This window comes from Aulonocara sp. 'chitande type north' Nkhata Bay, linkage group LG1 (assembly GCF_057382095.1).
Source record: "Aulonocara sp. 'chitande type north' Nkhata Bay isolate Kocher_YH1m ecotype deep benthic linkage group LG1, A_spYH_male_GT1.1, whole genome shotgun sequence".
In the NCBI taxonomy this organism is placed as follows: Eukaryota; Metazoa; Chordata; class Actinopteri; order Cichliformes; family Cichlidae; genus Aulonocara; species Aulonocara sp. 'chitande type north' Nkhata Bay.
This window is the reverse complement of record NC_141344.1, coordinates 2,075,032-2,096,404: the sequence shown is the minus strand read 5'-3', so window position 1 is coordinate 2,096,404 and position 21,373 is coordinate 2,075,032. Positions and strand designations below refer to the sequence as shown.

Below are 21,373 nucleotides of genomic sequence, written 5' to 3'. Positions count from 1 at the left end.
CGTGTGCATGCACTCAACTGGATCGTTCTTCTTTTTTTTCAAAATATGAAAATATTCCTCATTGATGTCAATGAAACCACTATGGGGGACGCTGGTATTTGAAGGCCAATAGCTCCCAGTTTCAACAGCGGGGCTCGCGTGCTGTGGTGTCAGCGTGCCAGATTTAAAAACGTTGACGCTAATCTGTCGGCTACAGTTAACACGCTGCAGCGGAGGAAGGAGACGATGACTATAAACAGGTAAAACAGTGTCGATGCCGAAGCGGCGACGCTGCACAGCCACCAGCTGTCCGCACCTCTCTGGGCAGGGGTCCATGTTGCACTCTTTGAGCTTTGGAGTGGGTTTGGTGTTTTCAGGGTAGCTGTTACAGTGGTGCTCGGGCAGCGTCTGGTTGGACCGGATGTCTGTGCACTCGGCAGAGTTCAGCTGGTAGCCTGAGGGAGGGAAGCGACCACGCCGTTACCGCTCTCACACTCTAAAAGTGAATCTAAAAGCATTTTTAATCACGGCGACAGTCAGCTCACCTCCTCCGCACGTGACCGAGCAGGGGAAGAAGTCAGTCTCTCTCCACTGGTATCGAATTGGTTTGTAGAACAGAAACTGGACAACGGTGTCCTTGGAGCCTCCGTACTTTATCTGCACAGCACAACAGAAGAGGGTGGACACAGCGGGCAGAGGGAAGAAGGACAAAGTCAAGCTCTGCATGTTAGAGGAGCCTCCGCTGAGTTTCTCAAACCAAATCTACGCAGTAATTCAGCCGTTTTCAAGCATTTAGTCCTAAAAAGATGAACCTGCAAAAATACAGAAAGATTTAAGGCTTTTGAAATTCCCATCATAAAGTGAAGGACTTGATCCTTACAGCGTTCAAACTGTTGCTTTGATAAGACGAGCACTTTCCAGCAGCCCTCCTTTTTTAATATAAAAGGCGTTTGAGTCATTCATCACACACTCTGCAGCTCTGGATAAGATTTAGCTTTGTGCACTGAAAGCATCGACTGCACACCGAGCTTTCAGACAGATGGTAATGTGTCATATTTGTCACCAAAGTAATTGCAATTACAGAGCGTAACTGATAGCAAACCCACTGCGGCTGGGCACCAGTGGGCACAAAGACGAGGAAACAAAAGAGCGGAAGACAAGACTGAATAAGTTTCTGACTGAGCCGAATTAATAAAACAATGCAACACTTTAATCTGCAAAATTCTGCCCTCCAGCCTGCATGAAATAACCATAATCTGCAGCTTGTGCCCACATCGGCGGGCAGACGTTCGTTTCCAGAACATGAGTCTGACCGAAATACTTCTACGCACCTGAGTAATCGGGTCCAGGTGGGCGAGGATCAGCAGCAGACGGACGGTAGTCAGCGCTCTGATCCCAAAACGAACCGGACAAATCATCCACATGGCAGAGAGGCCACTTTTGTTTCTCTGACGGGATACGATGCAGAAACTGCGTCTGCTCCATTAAACTGTCGTTTATTTCCTGAACAGTAATGACAGCGGCTCCGTGTTAAAGGATAAGAGTGGAGTTTCTCTGCTGTCTGTGTCACTCAGGCAGGTTAGAGCAGCCTTTGGTTGGATGGATTTTCTAGAAACCATCATGTTGATTGATGATGGTTTAGCTTTTTTAATTAATCTGCATTTGGAAACTCTGACTTGGAGATTTGGGCTACAAATCACGTCACGTCTCCGATGTCTAAAAACTTTATGGTGCAAAGTTTAAACATGTTCAGCGAGTGAAATTAATACTTCTATTGAATAAGACGACCTACTAATACTTGTGGTACAACTTTTCATTTGAAAACAGTATTTTCTTAATTTGTGTGACTAAATATTTCATATTAAAAGGTTTTCAATATGATTTCTTTTACATTATTGTGAAATTCAACTATGTACAGTTCAGAAATTGTCAGTAGCTGTCTTTTGCAAAGTTTTTATGTTTTTACTTTTTCATTAGTCCAAACTTTGGACCATACAGTTTTTATGCGACGGGCCGACGGATGAGCAGGAGCGCACATTGATTCGCGTCAGTGAAACGCATCGATCGAGTTGTTCTGTAGTCTCCAAGCGTTGCTGGAGCTTTAACTTCTTCAGACCCACACTTTCCACGGATGTTTAGAGAAGAAGCGAATAATGATTTTGGATAACTCCAAAATGCTTTTATCTGGTGCAGACAGCCGACTGTCGACGGCCCACTAAGAGCTCGTCTTTTCTACGAGTGGAAAAAAAGGAGGGCTGTGATGCTGGTAGTACAAAGTGGAAAATGCATTTCCACTTAGGCCTCATTGACAGAAATTCTAATAGTGCCGCAGGCAACAAGCTCTCAGTCTCATTAAAACAATGCCTCAAAAGCCAAATATTCGCAGCAGCCTGTTTTATTTATGTTTGCGCTCTTGTATCTGTGATAAAATATGTCAACAGAAGCTCAAAGTCCTCAGGCTGTTTCGCTATGAAGATAGCTTCACCTTGATGATGTAATCAGCGCCGAGTGGGCCGTGCGTCCTGAGTGTCTGCCGGTCGTTCCCCCTCTGAAAGTCCAAGGAGGTGTTTCCTATCACGTAGGAGCCCGTCGACTGCAGATCGGTCTCCTCCTTCCTCCCCTGAAGAGACACGGCTTCAATAACTGGCAGAGAGACAGAGCAGGAGGGAGTGTTATTAAAGCACACGCAGGATTAAATTCATGCTTGAAAAATGCAAATGTCTGAAATGTGACGCGCAACCCGACAAGACTGGGTGTGAAATTTGTTGTTTACTTCCACCGAGAGGAAACAAGTTCTTACCTAATACTGGAGATAAAAACTAGAGATCTGTGTGACTCACCTCGTTAGCTTACAACGCAGAGAAGACGAGTTTTTGGGAAGCGTTACAATCAGAGACATTATGGCAAACCAGGTAACAAAGACACAACAACCAAATCTGTAACAGCTGTGGGGTCTTCTTACTGTACTGCACTGCTGATTTCACAAAGGTACTCAATTCAATTTTATTTATATAGCGCTTAATCAAAACAACAGTCGCCTCAAGGCGCTTTATATTTCACAGTAGTACAATAATACATACAGAGAAAAACCCAACAATCATATGAGCCCCTATGAGCAGCACTTTGGCGACAGTGGGAAGGAAAAACTCCCTTATAACAGGAAGAAACCTCCAGCAGAACCAGGCTCAGGGAGGGGCGGGGCCATCTGCTGTGATTGGTTGGGGTGAGAGAAGGAAGACAGGATAGACGAAAAGTATTAAGTTCAGAGTACTCTAAAATGGTGAGTGATGTTAAAGTCCCACATTTTCGGTATCCCCTTTTTCAAAAGCAAAAAGATACAGTAGAAAACATAAACTTTGCATCAGTAGAAGATAAGATAAGACTTTATTGATCCCACAACGGGGAAATTTTTGCGTCACCTCAGCTCAGGTACAGATATCAGAAGAAAATACAAAAATACAAATAAATACAATCAGTGAAAAAAGTAAGATAATACACTACATACAATGGTAGCACACACAGTATGTGATTATGGATATGGTTGGAAATATGGAAGACATAAACTATATAGCTTGACATAACTATTGTACCACTACTATTCCTATTTCTAGACATGTACACACTAAATATACATATGTATACATATACATACATATATACCTGCACATGTCCATACACATGGACATATTAAGATCCAATATTAAGTCCTGTGTTCTGTCAAGTGTGATAAAATAAAGTTTTCCTCTCAGAGTTTGTTGTTTTACTGTAAACGGTGCTGCTCTGGTTCTGTCTGCAGGTGCAGGTCTGACATCTGTGACTTAGAGACTAAAAAGTTGCTGTACTCCATTCCAACGAGTAAAAATCAGTAGTAATATGAAGTACGCAGGCCTGTTACATTAAAGCACAGAGTTCTCACAAGAGATCCAAGGCTGTCTCCAAAAGGTGCAAACCACCTCTAATTACTCAGAGTTTCCTGTAGCCTCCTCACAGCCGCGTCTTCCAGCTCCTCCTTGGGGATCCTTGCACTCTCGAAAGCCAGGAAAGAAGAAGCAATTCCACTGGTGTGTCTTCGGGTCTATCCCTGGCGGATGCATCCAAAGAACTTCCAAAGAGAGCCGTATTCAGACTCCAGCAGTGTCTTCATATGATGGGCAAGAAGAGCAGCTCTGCTCCTTCTGACTGCTGAACTCTACAAACGAGTCCAGCCTTGGAATAGAATTAGTTTGCCGTTTGTGTGACTTTTGGTTGCTATCCACTGCTCATTAACCCGTTTAAACCGATGGGAGTGCCACCATAGCTTGCCCATACTAAGAAATTCCTGCTGTATTTGGTTCATTGTTGGCTGGCTTGTGGAATTGCTATGGGTTTGTCACTCTGGCAACCAAGCACAGACCACCCAAATCCTCATGTGGCTTTTGGATGAATATGTCGGCTGTTGGTCACGCCCCTTTTGTTATCTGGGACAGAAACTGTGCAACAAAAGAAAACGTGTAATCCTAAAGCCAACATGTGGGCCCAACCAGATACATATTCATTAATTCATTAAGGTCAATGAGTTAATGAGCACAGCTGTACCTGAACCTGGCACACTGAGTGTAGCTGCACAGCTTCTCTGTAAAAGGACTGGATGCCTCTGTCGGTGCACTCCTGTAGCTGATTGTGCATCATCACTCAGGATGATTCAGCGCCTTAAAAGCCAATGTGCAGGTATAAAAGCCTAGAGCAACTTCACTCTACCTGAAATTGTACAGTGAGCGGTGGGAAGGTGCCTCACTTTCCGGCTGCTCAGGCTAAATTACACAGTCCACCTCTATTCGCCTGCTGGTGCTTGTTGCCTCAGCGCTTGCCTCTTGGAACAAAATACTAAAATCTACTGGCAGATATATGGGCCAGTAATCTTTTCCTGAGTGTTTTCAGAGAGTGTGTTTGTGTTTGGAAGTACACTCTAGTTTTTATGTACTCCCAATAGCTTCCAGTAAGCTTAGAAAGCAACTCTCCATCCGCTGCCAGGACGCTGATGAGTTTCATAGCTTCTTCCTTTGCTGGAAAACCACGACCTTCGCCTCTGGCTTTGGGGCCGTGGATCAATCTGGCCTGTGCTGTCAGAATGAAACAGTTTGAACTCCGTGAAGTCTGAATTCAACAAAGAGCAGATCGTTTGTGCTTTTCTGTAAGACTTTGTTCTCACAAAAGGTTGGTGCAAATCCAATTAATCTGTCAGTCTAAGACAAAGCATCACCATTTTTCATGTTGTGATTATATTTAACCTCTTAACATTCAGCAGGGTCGGACATCTTTGGGCTTTCCTGTTCCAACCGGCTAAAACTTAACATTTACCCAAACCCTGCCTCTGACCTGGACCCCGGATAGATTGCTGGTGATCTGGTGGAGGTTAAGTCTGACTTTTCCAAGATATTCCATGTTTTTAAAAAAAGATCTTAATTATGTTACATGAAAAAATGAAAAATTCGGGAGAGGAAATCGTGGAGTCTTTGGCCCATTATGAAAAGAAGTTGTTCATCTTTTTAAAGTTACCTGGTGTTAAATTCTGATTACGTGTTTGATATTATGCTTAGTTACAGAGGAGTAACTCTCTGAACTGTAAATGAGTGTGTTGGACCTGTTTTCTGCTATTGTGCTCTGTCTCTCCTCTAAAATGAGCTCTTGGTAACAGATGAGCAACCTGCCAAAGAAATTCTGGGTTACTCCTCGAATCAGGAGCCTCTGACTCAGCCAGAACATCTTGGAGCTGTTTTAGGATCAGGTTTGTGCTGACGTATCTGCATTCGCCCTCAGACCCTTCACTTTTTTCAATCGACAATAAAATAGAGCAGAAAACCCAAATGATGCAACGAAGCAGTCAGCAGGATGGGAATCGCAGGGTTTCGGCTGTGCAGGGAAGTTTTTTCTTCACATCTCTGGTTTGTTTTATAACAAGGTGAGCCCAGGTCTGGACTTGGAGCTGAAAGCATGATTTACTGTCCAAACTATCACCACTATTTATCAGGTGACACTGTGGAAACCAACACATCAACACAACACAACGTGGCATGTGAGGAATCTCAAATCAGCTCCTGCTGGACCGACTCTGATTTACATAAAACTTTAGGCCTAAGACAGCTGGGATCGGCTTCACCACCCCCACAAACACAACACTGTGACAAGGATGAGAAGAATGGATGGATGCTGGCTAAAAGCTGTCAAAATGACAGATTTGTTTAGATGATATGAAAGACGAGTAAAAGTGTCCAGCTTTTATCTTTCATTTTTTTTCAGATATTTTCGTTTTCTCAAATTCGGTCACTGAACCATTTTTCTAAAATTTCACAGCAATCATTTTTGTTACGCAAACTTCAAAAGCATAAAAGTTTAAAACTAAAAACTAGCAAATCTGAGACGGTGGAGGAAATGTTGTAAAAATGAGCTGATTTTAGATGGAGTGGCTCATTTGTCTCAACACAACATTTGTAAAAAGTGCTGTGCTACAGTTTCAGTGTTGTGTTTCGTGTTGGTTACTGGGACTCTCATGTTGTACTAGTTGTCATTATTATTGTTGCAGATGTGTTATATTAGCAGCTTTGTGCATGTGTGTTGGGAACAGTGGTGGTGACTGGGAAGGGCAGATCCCCAGTTTACCCTTGTTGCTTCACATAAATACCCAGAGATTAAATGTAGTTCTGGTTCATTTCATATTTACACTGCCATAAAACCAGTTCACGCACGTTTGGTTGTACTTGGAGTTCATCAGGGCTCTGATTGGGTTCAAACTCTTGGCCATACGATGACGACCACCAACGTAAGAACTGGATGTTAAGTCTTTGTGCTCGATGTCTCGTTTGTCTTGTAAGTCAGGTTTGTAAACTGAAGCATATTTGTCCCTGGTTCAGCTTCTTTTTGAGGAAATGCATCACTACAAACCACATTAGATGGTTCCCTCTATTTAAAGGTCTCCGTATGGTCCTGTGTTGATGGTCCTTAGGTGCTACACAGGACTTTCCATACTCAGGCCTACAAGTTGTAGCAGCGTCCCATTACACTGGTCAACAAGCATTGTGCTACTGGGACTCCTTCGCCTGCACTTTGATAGATTTCACCTGCTAACTCCAGATCTGAAAGCCATTTTCATCGAACACGTCCTGTTTTTCTGTTACGACCTTCCAAACATTAGACAGCGAGGATGAAACAGTGATGCGTTTCAGCATTTAAAAAATAATTTGGTCTCCAGAAAAGTGAAGCCATAACTAAGGCTGTTAGTTTTTACAGTGAACTGCTGCTTAAAGATGAGTCCAAAGGAAACCAGCAGCGATGGGAAGCATTCGTACAGGTTTTCCAGAATTTTCTTGGCAGCCACAGAGAATTTTGCCGAGCTTGTGAATAACATGCTGAAAGCAGGAAATAGTCCCACAACATCACTGAAGATGCCCGCTTTACGTTCTCATAGCAACTTCTTTCCAACAAATCTGAAAATGTCGGCGATGAGCACAGGGAAAGATTTCCACGAGATATAAAAGTGACGGAAACCAACATCAGGGAAAATTTAATCAGAGGCAGCTACTGTTGTTTCTCGCAAAGAGACACGAACGTGCAGAACAAGTGCAAAAGCAAACAGTTTTGAGCACGACGACATCTTTTTATTTGAGCCAAGCTGACAGAAATATGTGTTAACGAGTCTCTGGTGTTGGTAAAAAACCTGATGAAGAGCTGGTCTGAGGATTCTTTTAACCAGGAGCCAAGTCGAGAATCTTCAGAATAAACGGTGAGCTACTCTCGCTCACGTTTGTGTGGTCGATTGTCCTTCAGCTGAGCTTCTGCCGCGGTGAGAGAGGTCATTATATTAAAACAGTGTTTAAAAATGCAAACTGAACCCAATCATGTTCTCATAAATCATCACATGTAAACCAGCAACTTGGTATTCAGAGCACATTTTAATAAACACCCTGTTGTGAGACGATTACACGGCGATCATAAAGTCATGCCTGCATGTAGCAATAAACACAGATTTGATTGACTGATCCTTCTTCATATTCAGTCCACAGACCAGCACGAGACAAATAATCCTCTCACCATAAATGTGTTCCTTACAGAGAAACTGAATTCACTTGAAATCGTCTGTAACATTATTATGTTAAGTTCTTAAGAGATCAAAGCGCGAATGTGCGTAAAAACCTGGTGTGAAAAACACGAGTTTCATAGGACACACTGTCAAACTGAGCATCAGCTTTGCTTTGTTCAGCTTTTGGAACAAAGTAGACTCACCGATCATATCGGGGCCTTTGGCGTTGAGTCTGAGAAAGCGACTTCCCATCGGGACCTCCAGCACCGTCTTCAGAGCTGCAGGTGGAAAAAAGATCAGAAAGGTTTCGGTTAAACTGACAACACAACAACCGTCACTGAGCAGAGAGGCGGACACATCCAAACACCTGCAGAGGAAACGTTTTGTCTTTGTCTGCCTTCTCATGTTTTGGGTTTTATGTTTTTTACCGTAAAAGTAGTCCAGCCTCGCTTGAAAACTTCTCACATACTGACACTTGATGAGCATCAGACTGGATCCCCTTCAGCATCTTTTTTCAGGAACGAGGCTGCTACAGTCCGACAGGACTCGCTCAACACTGACAATATCTGATCAAAACTTTAGAGAATCCTGGAGGCAGAGCATCAGGTGAGGAGCTTCATGCATTCATGTTGGAAATGTTTGGGGAAGTGGAACGACCATTCAGAGGAACGACACGAACTGCTGGACCACCGTGTGCTGGCACAGAGCATCGTCGCTCAGTCTTGGACCATTCGCCAGATGTGCCTCCCTGTGAATTCTTCCAGATCCTGAAAATCAAGTTGAAGGATCACCAACACAATTCTGCAGCCACACCAAGGAAAACTGGTTGGAAAACGCAGCAACACCAAAGTTACTGCAACTGTGTTGTCTTTGAAATGGTTGCTTTGAAGAAGCGGACCAGGTCTGTGACCTGTGCCCAGTGGTGAGTTGTGATCTTTAAAATGTCTTTGCATCAAGACGGCGACAAAACAGCAATAAGAGAAAGTCAGCCTGCTATTAGTCGCCGACTGAATGGGATCAAGTTGGCTATCGTATGCAATCCTGTAATAATACAGCAATGTTTCTTTTTCTGTGACAGATCTCAGTTAATCTGTTCCAGAAACACAAACTCCTCCACAAAGTTGCTGCAGGACGGTGATTTAACTGCAAAATGACACGAGCCCTCAGGGACATTGCTTTTACGCAGGCATATAGGCAGAATACAATCAGTTCTGTTACGTCCACTACTGGAGGAGATGCTTTGTAGACGAGTTGTGGTCATCAGTGCAGACTGCCTCAGTTCACAACCACCAGGCCGGGTCCTGTTCCTTGGTTGATCTGATATCCTCGTGTCGATGTTGTTCCCACATCATCTTAATAAATGTTGTTCCAGGTTCAACATTGCAAGTGACCAATCACATTGTTGTGACGTCATACTTTTGCAAGCCAAGCGAATCATTCATTTATGAAATTCCAGTGTTGCAAGAACAATATGCAACACTGGCTGTAGCTCAGGTGGCAGAGCAGGTCAGCCACTAATCAGAAGGTCGGTGGTTCGATCCCAGGCTGCATGCCAAATATCCTTGGGCAAGATACTAACCCCGTGTTTGCCTACTGGTGGTGGTCAGAGGGCCCGGTGGCGCCTGTGTCCGGCAGCCTCGCCTCTGTCAGTGCGCCCCAGGGCAGCTGTGGCTACAGTGTAGCTTGCTATCGCCAGTGTGTGAATGTGTGTGTGAATGGGTGGATGACTGAATGTAGTGTAAAGCGCTTTGGGGTCCTATGGACTAGAAAAGCGCTATACAAATGCAGGCCATTTACCATAATGCTTACCGTTTATTAAAGAACAGCATCCTGAAATGCAAAGAATTCAAATTGCTGGATCGGCGGACAGAGGCGGCTTCTCGCAAGTTAAGTAGTTTTTTTTTTTACGACGCTTTTTTCCGAAGTCGCAAAAGTATGACATCACAACAATGTGATTGGTCACTTGCAATGTTGAACCTGGAACAACATTTATAATGATGATGTGGGACACGGGGCTATCAGATCGTGCTCTGTTCCTAGTCTTGTGCGTTCACTCATGTCCCAGGTTAAAAGAATACAACCATACCAACCACCACCTTGTGGGAGAAGTTTGAAAGATGTTTGACATGTAGGTTTTTCTTTAAATCAAACCATAAAGTTTTTGCTAATCATAACCATATTCAAAGTGTGTTTGCCTCTGAAGAGTCACAACATCCATCCATCCATGTGTTAAAAGTGACATGAAATGAGAGACTTAAAAAAACAAAGAAAAAGTGTTGGAGGTCTGAAAAGCCTCCACACTGCTGACCCTTTCCTGTTAGCTTCCTCCATCCTCTTTAACCGGTGCAGAGGTGCTGAAAGGTGGAGCAGAAACCACTGAACAATATAGAACTGAATTGCACAGATTGGCCTTGATTGGCCTATTGTCACCGAGACCCGATCCAGCTTTCTCAGACAGGATCACATATTCATTCACATACTGGACCAGACATCACTGGTAAGAAGGGAGTACAAATAGAGAATAATAGAGTATTTCTTCAGCCACCATGATTATGCATGTAATAAAAATTTTTTACTCTTTTCTACATCTACTCAAAAAAAAAGAAGCGGGGAGGTAAGATATGAAAGTGTGGATTTGTAAATCTGTTAAACCGTAAAACAGCAGAAGGACATTTTATACTCAAACATCCTTAAAGGCAGCGCCAGACGGGATTCGTTGAAAGACCACAGGTGCTGACACTCGAGCTCAACAGCAGACTTCAGAGCGGGGTGTGATGATGGAGAGAGTGGACAACATCTGAAGGAGCTATCTGAATCCCATCAGGCTGGAGAGGCAGCAGCGTGTAACGTTCATTATTCTTCCAACAGAGTGGAGTAAATGTCCCTGACTCGAGTCCACTAACTCGTCTCTCGCCTGTCAGCGTCCAATAAAGTCACAACACCTTCATTAGAGCCAAATCTTCAGCACAGAGCTTCCTTAAAAAAGGTGGAAATCTGTTGATTTGAAGGTTCACTCGTGTTCCAATCTTGCTGAGTCGACGCTCACGCTGCATCTCGTTATCCTGCTCATGAATTTGCTTGGTAAGAAGTTAACATCAGCAGCAGCCAAAGGTGCTCCTCGTCCTGCAAAACAGCTGCTGGTGCAGCTGCCAGCACAATCCAGATATCACTACTTCACAGTTAAAGATTTGGGGCAGCAGATATTATATATGTAGGTGGTGGCTGGGTGGTGGTGGTGGTCACAAGGGGGCATTTAAACCTCTTCAACATCTTGCCAGATTGTGTCCTGGATGTTAATCAGTGTAGGTGTTACCTTGTTAAGCCGCCCCAAGGTGAAAATGAAAGTCCATTAATGGAGCTTGTTTAGCAGCATTAATTGGCAGCTCTCAGTTATTACACGCGTTAGCTGGACGAAGGAGAAACTCGCCTTCAGCTCCCTGTTTGTGGTGAAGGCTGACGTGAGGAGACCACCACACCGCAGCGCTGTCCTGCCTGCTGCTTTACAGCTGCACAGAAGCAGCGATCTCCTCCGCGGCTCTAAATAACGTCCACGTGTGTGCTGTTAAATGTCACCTCGCTAACTAGTCAGTCACACGCCTCTCCTGTGCAGGTCGCAGCGTGCAGGAACAACAAAATACTGAAAGCATTCGCTGCTGTGAAACACTTTGTGAGGTTTCATGGTAGACGAGTTTGTCCCACGGCGGGTAAGCGAGGAGGCGTGGGCACGAGGCGACACCTCCACAGACAAACGCAGACTTAATTCCATTTTCTATATTTTATAAACGTCAGTTTCTCCTCCAGCGACAAACGAGAGCCGAGCTCAATTAACACGCTGTGGCTGTGAGCCGCTGGGCTTTACCCCAAACATAATTATACTTGGAAAACTGCATCTGCCTTTAAATTTATGGAAGCTATGGAATAAATTCAGCTGCAGCCATTTGCAGTTTTTTCCCCTTGAACTCTAAAATAGAGATTAAACATAAAGCCAGGTTGTTTTTATGTTTTTTAAGCAACCTTCGAAATAAATTATGAAATGAAACATAGATAAACAGCTCATTTCACACGAGGCCGTCGACTCTGTAAACTGAGGCTTTAGGGAATACTGCTGCAAATTCATATTCCAAATGCAATGACTGATAAACAGCGGGGTCATGAATAATGGATGAGGAGGAACAAAGGTGATACTCGCGCGTCTGTAAATAAACTCGCTCTCACTAAGGTTGGCATAAATGTGCGTGATTGGTTAACCTTATCGGCTCTCTTCTTCTGGGACATTAGAGCCGAGGGCAGGAGACAAAGCACGGGAGACGGAAACTTACAAACTGGATGGAAAACAAATGAGTCTGACAGGTAGAGTCCTTCCAGCCGGAAACTTTGATTGTTGTGTGAGAAGGCTTTACAGGTTCCCCACTGGCCTGGGATAACAAGGGCGCCGAGCCAGTGTCAGAGACACAGAGCACGTATTCACGGGACCTGAAGTCAGACGTACTTGTGCAGTCGCTTATGATGTGAAACCCAGGAAAGGTGTCCTGGAACCACAAACACACCTAGTGTTTATTCTAAGACAGGTCACATGATAGCTGACGAATTCTTGGATGGAGCGATAATATATCACATGAAAAATGCTCCAAAAGCCTCCAACAGCACCTGCACCTGTCAGTCAAGGAGGCCCCGCCCCTAATAAGCCTTAGACTTCATAACACCCCGCACAGGCGTTATGAAGGAGAAATGACACACAGACACCAAACAGTTTGTCTCAGGCTGTAAACGTTTATTTCTGCTGTAAAGTTTTAACGTGGGAGTCTATGGGGACTGACTCACTGCTGCCCCTGCTGGACGTTACAGGAACTGCAGGTTTGGGAGCTTCATTTTTTAGCTGCGGACCAATGAAATATAGATTTTTAATATTTTCATATTCACTTTATGTCAGATGTTTCCAACATTCGTCAAACCAAAACCAGTGATTTTATTTAATGCTGTGTTTGTGTGTAAATCTTGTATAAACGAGGTGTTTTGAGTTTTCCTAAATGCAGTTGACGTTCGGTGCTGCAAATTACTTCATCATGATAACAAGTTCATGGTTTTAAATTTGACCCTCCTGCACATAAACTGTATACCTGTCTGTGAAATCTGAATCCAAAAAGAAAAACATGAGACTTCATGAAGAACAGATGCTTTATGATTTTAATCATCCGTCTGTCGTGCCTTATCCGCACATGCTTTTGCTAATATAGTTTAGAACCATAGGTATTGATTCGTAACGGTAATAGAGCCACGTTCAGCAAACATCCGCAGTGCCGAAGGATAAAGAGTCACTGTAAAACATAATGTGTATCCAGTTAAATTCAACCTAAAACAGCCAAATTATGCTGAATGAACATACTCCTGCTACAGAAGATATCCCCGAGTTTAAATCCACACTTTCAAAGTTTAACGACCTTTGCTGCCTCTCTGGTTAAAAATATTTCAGGGCTATTTCGTTTTATCCATAAAACATGCCGTCCATGATGAAGGTTAATAATGAATTCAATACGTTTGCAGATATTATTATTTTAAAAGTGGAGCACGCTCACATGTTTGTACCGACTCTGGGTTTAGCAGCTGCAGCACTTCAATAAAAACTGTAACGACTGCCTCCTTCATGTCGCAGGTTTATGGTTCAGAGGCTGAAAAATAAAACCAGCACCAAAAGCTGCAGTTCCTCTAATGTCCACTAGAGGCTCTGGCAATGAGTCAGTCCCTACAGACTCCCATGTTAAAACTTTAGAGCAGAAATAAACATGTTTACAGCCCGATACAGTGAAATTACCAAAATTAAGTAGTGATTAATAACCTCTTTAATTAAAACAAAATAATTATAAAACACAATTAGAGCTGTTCTACATCAATTTTTTAATTTTTTAATTGTTTTATAAAAAAATCAAATTATTATTTTGTACAAATATGTCAAATTACAATTATTTACTTCATTCCTGAACATTAAAAAGAGTTTTTGAATGTTATGCTTGATTAATACTGCAGTCCAGTGCGACTCAGAGTCGAGTATATAATGTGACTTTAGTTGGTTACTTACTGAATAAGTAATGTTTTTTGTTTTAAACATGTTTTTCACAGATTTCCAAATTACTCGTTTTTCTTATTTTTATAATAACACATTTATCAACTCTGTAATTTCATGTATGGAGGAAGTAAGTGCAATGCCAAAATACCCAACTAAAGACTTTTGAAGCTATGAGTGACATCATGGTGGTGGTGTCCATCTTTTTGTACAGTCTATGTTTTTCTGGCATTGCTGCAACCTTACAAACTGTACCATCTGATCCTCGAGCCTCTCGACTGTCTTTACCTTCTACACATAAAACTACATTTAAAGGTGACACATTACACCAGTGTCCTCACATTTCAAATCAGCACAGACTTGAAGAAGCGCGCTGACTGTTCTCTGCGATCAGCACTCCTGCAGCCTGTTTTCAGTCGTTTCAAAGGGAAAAACCTTCAAGCTAAAGTTCTAATCTAAATTTGTCAAGATCCAGAAACGGAATATTAAATCTCCCTGCCCGGTCTTTGAGAAGTGATGGACAGATACACCAATTAGCTTATTAGAGCTCAGAGAATGGTGACCGACCTCTGCGTGAGGCTGGGGAGTGCAAAAAGGAAACTGCCAAATTGGCTGGAATCTTAATCCCAAGAAACTAAATGTAAGTGATGAAGAATGTGTTGCACAGAACCACTGACATTTAGTGCAGATGTTTGTTCTGCTGCAGTCCTCCAGGGAGGTAAGGCTAAAAAGGCCAAACGAAATCTAACTTGGCGTGATGCGAGCTTAAAGAAACCAGAGATTAAACAAGAAAGGGAGGAAGAGGAAGCAGCGAGAGTTTCTGCATCGCTGGGAAACAGATTAGAATACAAAATGTGATCAGGCTGCAGTGCTTCCAAATCATTTGTAGATATCAGAGAGCATTTATATTGGATGCTGACAGAGAACTCAGGTAGAGTGATGTCCACTGCAAGCACTTTAACAGAGCAGCAACCAGCGGGGCTGAAACACCAAGGCCTGCAGTTCCTCTAACGTCCAGCAGAGACATCAGCAGTGAGTCAGTCCTCACAGAGCAGAAATAAACACGTTTACAGCCTGAAACACAAACTGTTTGGTCTCCAGAGATAATTTCCCCTTCTTAACAACATGCATTATTAGGGGCGTGGCCTCTTTGAATGACAGGTGGATGGTGAAGTTGCTAGCTTCACCTGAACTGGACCTCTGCACCGTGTTTGTGCTGTTGGAGCCTTTTCATGATATCATGTGACCAATAATATGGCAGCTGTGAGGTCGCTGTACCAACAGACCATCCGAGGAGGCGGAGCTCCCATACATTTAAGGATGCAGACATTAACTAACAGCGTCTGACATTAGCACTCGTCTGATCCAAATATGGCCACTTCTGGCTCCAAAGCACGGCTGCAGCCGAAATCTTTTATATACAGTCGATGTTTTAAACAAACACAAAACCCTGAGTCACTCAGGGAAAGTTTAGAGCAAGTCTTTGAAGGACCTCTGCTAAGCAATCGAAGCCTCGATGTGTTTTGCAGTCCGATGTGTTCTTACTGATGGAAAACGACTAATGTCAGGTCACGTGGAAAATGCAGATGCAGAGAAGTAAAACAAACCCTCCAAAATAACAGGATAGTCCAACTAAATTCAAACTGACAGTCAGTCTGAATCTGGTGTTTGAAATTGGGGCCGCTTGACAGCAAATTCCCAGTTGCTGCCTTTTGTTTCCAGGCCGCCTCGAGTGCTGGTAAAACGTCTTGTTGTGGGGATTTAAATGCTGCTCAGCTTTCTGGCTGTGCTCGCTAACAGGCCGTAGCATATATTAAATGGATTTGTTATCCTCCCAACAAAGGATAAAGGCCTTTCGCTGCCGCTGCATTCATTGTGTGCAGCTGTGCTCACTCAGCTGTGCGGCTGTGTCTCAACAACATCGGAGTTTCTGAATGAACCAAACTACACACGGGATGAAAGCTGATCGTCTGTGGAGCGCTTAATGCTGGTGTTCGGATCGCACTCGTGCGTTTAAATCTCGCCTTTGCTTTGGCGTTCGTGCCGGGTCGCCCACCCGGCCACACGCCACAAACCTGTCACTGTCGTAATGTGTTTCACTGGGTTTAGTCCAACTTCAGGAGGCTGGTTTTGATGGCACATCACTTCTTGAGAACTATTTTAATATTTAACTGAAGCTCCATGGGTGCACTGTTCCTTTAACAAATATCCCTGCACAGAAAAACTCACTGAAAAGATGTCGTTTGCAGATCGAAATAAGAGACACCTCCTCTAATGTGTAAACAGGAAATGAAAACAGAAAGCAATAAATAAATCACAAAGACATATTTCAGAACATGGGAAACATATCAAGTATTTAAATGGAAACATTTTATTATTTCATGAAACATATGAGCTCATTTGAATTATGAGGCAGCAACGTGTCTCTAAAAAAGTTGGACAGTGACAAAAAGGCTGGAAAAGAACATTTCACTAAACAGCAACAGCCGGAGCGACGCTGTAATCAGCTTATTTGGCAGCAGGTCAGGAACATGACAGCGTTTGAAAAGAGCTTCTCAGAAGATGAGCTGGGCAGAGGTTCACCAATCAGCCGAAAGCTGCCTGCAATCTGTGCGCTGCATTAGACAGACGCGAGTCTGTGGTGACATCAGTGCGTGGGCTCAGCGTGCCGCCCACACGTGCAGGTTAAAGCTGCACCGTGTTCCAGAAACAGCCCCGCCTCCTCCGAAGCTCCTTTAAAATCCACTGAAGCAAAGTGCAAACTGATCTGAGGTCAGAGTTCATCAGACGTCATGAAACAGGACGAAGCAGAGAAGCTAGAGACCGCCATCAGACCAGGACGGGACAACGTCCAGCAGCTGCTCAGCTCACAGACCATCACAGGCTAAAGGTTAAAGGTTAAAGAGGAGGACACGGACCCGTCCAACTTCTAAAGATGTAAATAAAATAAAAGTAAAATAAAAATAAGATGATTTTTGAATGGAATTGAAACTGAGATGTGTTTAAAATAGTTTAAAGAGTTTGTTTTCTGTGCTCCACTGTGAATAAACTCGGGGCAGCGTAACGGCAGCGTACACTGAACGACAGGCTTCCTGTGGTCAGCACTGAAACAACATGGACACATCTTTGGACGAAGATCAGACGAGGACACAGACAACATGACGCTGCTGACCTGAGTCCTCCAACAATACCACATCTTTGTGCCCATTAGAGGAAATAAGCTATTGGCTGTGGACTCCGAGCTTAACGAGAGAGAAAGTTTTAGGTGCACCTTCTACCAGGTGCTACTCATCAAACCTCTTATGAAACACTTTCACTGGACGTCCGACCACATTTATGTTCTTGTTTATTTTTTCCACTGATTTAACTCTAAAGTTGGCAGAAGAGAGTTTGGTACGGGCGAAGCTTCTGACACACACACACACACACACACACACACACACACACACACGCACGCACACACACACACACACACACACACACACACACACACACACACACCTTGAGGCCTCGCGGCTGTAATAAGGGAAAGAAGAAAGGCCGCGTGGACGCTTCGTGCAGCTGTGCAGAAACAGAGACAGCAGACCTGCGGCTACATTTTTCTTCCTTTGTTCCAAAAATAAGAACAAATGTTTTAAAATGATCAGAAGTGGCAACAGCTTCACTCGCTTTGACCAACAATAAGCAGCTGTGATTGGTTATTTTGTGTCATTAAAGATGAAATTACATTTAGATTCACATACATGTTTGAAGTTTTATTCAACTTATTTTTGTGTCTTTGTGGTTTCTCGTCTCTACGTTTTGCATTTCTCAAACAAACTCATTTACTCCACAGAACTCTTACGTCTGTATAAAATTCCACCTCAGCAGCGCGGACACACCCCGGCCTTCTCTAAATACATTCCACACGTTAAAAGCCACAGAAATATTTACACGGTCACTGGCTGTGAGTTTTAATACCAGCCATATTCATTTCCACTCTGCGAGGCACGCCAGCGCTACTTCATTTGAAACATTTGATATACATACACGACCAGGGCCAATAACTCTGGCATGTGTGTTTGCTGCCAGCAGCGACTTCATTAAGCTGTTAAAACCTGGGGAAAAAGCCGAGAAGCCCTGGAAACATTTGAAGTGCGTTTTCACATTTACAGTGTTGTAAAGTTGTTATTTGTTCTGCTGGCAGCTCTGCTCAGTCAGGAGCGAGCACTACCTGGCAGACATCTCTGTTCAGCTTTGCTCCAGCGTCACGTTTCTCTCAAAGCAAACTGCTGAGAGGTGAACATTACGTATTTATGTATTTATTGGTAAGCCAGCTGGTTTGTTTGTTTAGCAATATTCCCGAAATCCACAGCCGGCAATGAATACAGATGCGCTCGTCAGTCATTTTCCAGCTAATCTCTCCTGACAGACTCAACGATCGATGCTCTTCTGTTGTTTTAAGATGAGATTGATTAAAACTCATTTCCAGAAGCACATTTAATGCTGGACTCTTCCTGTTATGTGCCGTTGGTTTTTCTTTGTTGTTGTTCTTTCAGATTTGAAGCTGATTTTATAAAAACATGCTGGGTAGAGTGTAGGCTGCTGAAGCCAGATGGCATTTTAATAGTCCAGCCCTGATGAATAAATAGAGGCTGCAGGCGAAGAGGAGGCCAAAGCCAGGACGGCTCAACTGACCAGTCAAGTCAAGCCAGGTGATACCCACAATGCATTTCCCACCGAGCCTGACTGGGAGGCAGCCCGGGCACATATACAGACCACGTTTTGTCTACATTTCTGGAACCAGCAGGGAGACATTAGGCCTGAGCTGATGGTTTATTCTCTAAAATGAAAGCTCAGACTGAGCCATTTGCAGGAGGCAGGAAGGTGACAGACTTAATAACACTCAGAAAGATGTGCAAAGAGTATTTTGGTATTAAAGTGCTGACGATTAGCTTGCAGAGCATGAAACACGACAGGAGACGTGGAATTTCTTTTTCAGGGCCGTCTGATACCTACACTGTTCGGGAGTCAGGTGGGGTAGGGCCTGTCCTCGCACCAGGCGGCACGTGGAGCCGTCGCCACCGCAGACGCCGCAGTTATCCTCCCTGGCACCGCTGGCCAGCTGCCGATCGCAGCCCACCTCCTGCACACGCAACAAGCACAAAGACAGAGAAGAGGCTGAAACAAAGACAGCTGCAGGACAAAGTCAGGCTGGATTATGTCTCCGACCAACAGCGAGGACGTTCAGTCTAATTATAATTTACATGCCAAACAATAGTTTCCAACGATGGACAGTTTAGAGCCAGAAGCTCAACCAAAGTCTGTTTGTGCGCTTCTGAAAGTCGTTAAATGAACATTTGGTCATTTTTTTCTCAGCCAATGTCTGACTGCACTGCAACATAATTAAAACGGAGGCGTCCCCCGGCTCCCTCAGGTCTCTCTAACAGCCTGCTGACTGACTTCTGTGTGGAGACTCTGCAAGATGTTTACGCTCACACCCGAGCGCCTCAAGGCCTCATCTGCTCCTGTCATTGTTCCCGTCCATGGATGGACAGCCGGCAAAATCAGAAACAGCAAACAGTGAAGCAGTTCGTCAAGGCAAAATCTGGACCCCCCAGTTCTTACCCACAGGTGATTAGCAAGCGAGATTAGCAAGCAAACAAGCTAGCCTCAGACAGCTAGCTCCTAAAACAGGAAGCGAGAACATTAATGTAAACCTTAAACATTGTGTTTTAGTGTTGCAGCCTTCAAAAACTTTCTGGTTTTTCTGGTTTCTGGCACATTTTCACCACTGCTTTGTGTTTGCAGACAAATTAGCAAATGAGCATTTTCCAGCCCACAATGAGCTGCTTGCAACCAAACCAATCCCTCTGAGGTTTTCGGTGCAGCATTGTAAACCTCTTTGTGAATGATTATAGGCACGGAGTCACTTTAATTAAAGGTCAAAAAACAGAGTAAGTGCAATCATGTAAATATCTTGGGACCATAATCAACGAGAAACTGAATTTTGATGAGAATTGCAAATCGGTCTGCAAAAAGGATCACTGGAAACCTGTTCATTTCCACATTGACTGAACAATTTTAACTTTGTTTTATCTTTTTGTTTGGTGGTATGGTTCAGTCAGACCTCTGTCACAGAGAAAACCTCACAGAAGCAGACAGTGAGGTGGTCCAGTCGTCCGATAGGTGAGTCACAGCCCTGTTTGGCCTGTGCTCTAAACAGGTACGACGGATGGCTTTATCAATTCTAAGTCATGGTTCCATCCTCAGCTTCTTCCCTCAGGATGGGGGTTTGTAGTTCCAAGATGCAGGACGAAGCAAAGCTGCCGTCTCTAAACTTGAACGTTGAACCCTTCGTGGAGCAACAGCCAGCGAGCTCCATCAACCTGCTAACCAGTCAGGGAATACACAGTTGCTGCTTGTAGTCACAGAGGCGTCCAGGACTTCCACGATCATGGTGAATCATGAGATCACGAGAAGCTAAACCATCATCAGACATCCAGCCAAAGCTTCTGTTACCAAAAATGTTGACCCCTGCCCGAAGACTGTGTGTGTTCATACGGACGTATCTGACAATCGAGTTATTTCCAAATATAAGTCTGGGTTGCTAGGGAACAGTCAGATTTTGAGACTTCAAACTCTGTCAAGATGAGCTTGTACTACCTGGTAGAAGGTGATTTAATCAAATCTGGCCTATAATAATCTAGGATAAAATTCAACTTGGAAAACATTCAAACATATTCTGTATAATCAGTCCCATCTCTGTATTTCTTTGTGGGTCACTGGGACCTTGTATCCTGGCTTTAAATAACAAGACAAATTAAGTGTGACCAGGATGAGTGTGCAGGAAACGTTTCCTCCTCAGATGCACAGGACATAAACAAGACCGTCCCCGATTTCAAAAACAAGCTGCATATTTTTAAAAAGCAATAATGAAGCGTTCAGAATGCAGGACTGAAAATGACTCATGGCAAACTATGAATGCTTTTCTTTTACGACAGCAGTGACCAATGAATACACAGAAAGGCCCAGGTGGTCAAAATGATCCTACACGGACATGAAAATGGACGTCATCGATGAAGAGAACATCTGTCATCATCTGGGTCTAACCTGGTCTGCTTCTGGCTCCACTGTTAGTCATAAAGGGGGCTTGGCACAGCTTCTGGAATAAATGTGCTGAGAAGTGATGTGTGGTTCAAACGCTCTCTCATAGAGCAGGCAATGCCCGCACAGAAAGGACGCAACTGGCAAGAGCATTCAAACCCAGGAACTTCCTGCCATGAGCCAGTATCACTAACCAC

General features: G+C 43.8%; 1 protein-coding gene across 3 annotated transcripts in view; it reads right to left on the bottom strand.

Annotated features, from left to right (window-relative positions):
- Positions 1-21,373, bottom strand: part of adamtsl3 (ADAMTS-like 3) — a 210,193-nt gene that overhangs the window by 52,793 nt on the left and 136,027 nt on the right. For all 3 annotated transcript variants that reach the window (XM_086289669.1, XM_086289753.1, XM_086289837.1), the window contains exons 7-11: positions 19,089-19,215; positions 8,236-8,310; positions 2,465-2,622; positions 525-636; positions 296-434 (exon numbers count right to left, since the gene is read on the bottom strand). In XM_086289669.1, coding sequence (XP_086145795.1) covers positions 296-434; positions 525-636; positions 2,465-2,622; positions 8,236-8,310; positions 19,089-19,215 — 611 coding nt within the window. The remainder of the gene's footprint in view (positions 1-295; positions 435-524; positions 637-2,464; positions 2,623-8,235; positions 8,311-19,088; positions 19,216-21,373) is intronic.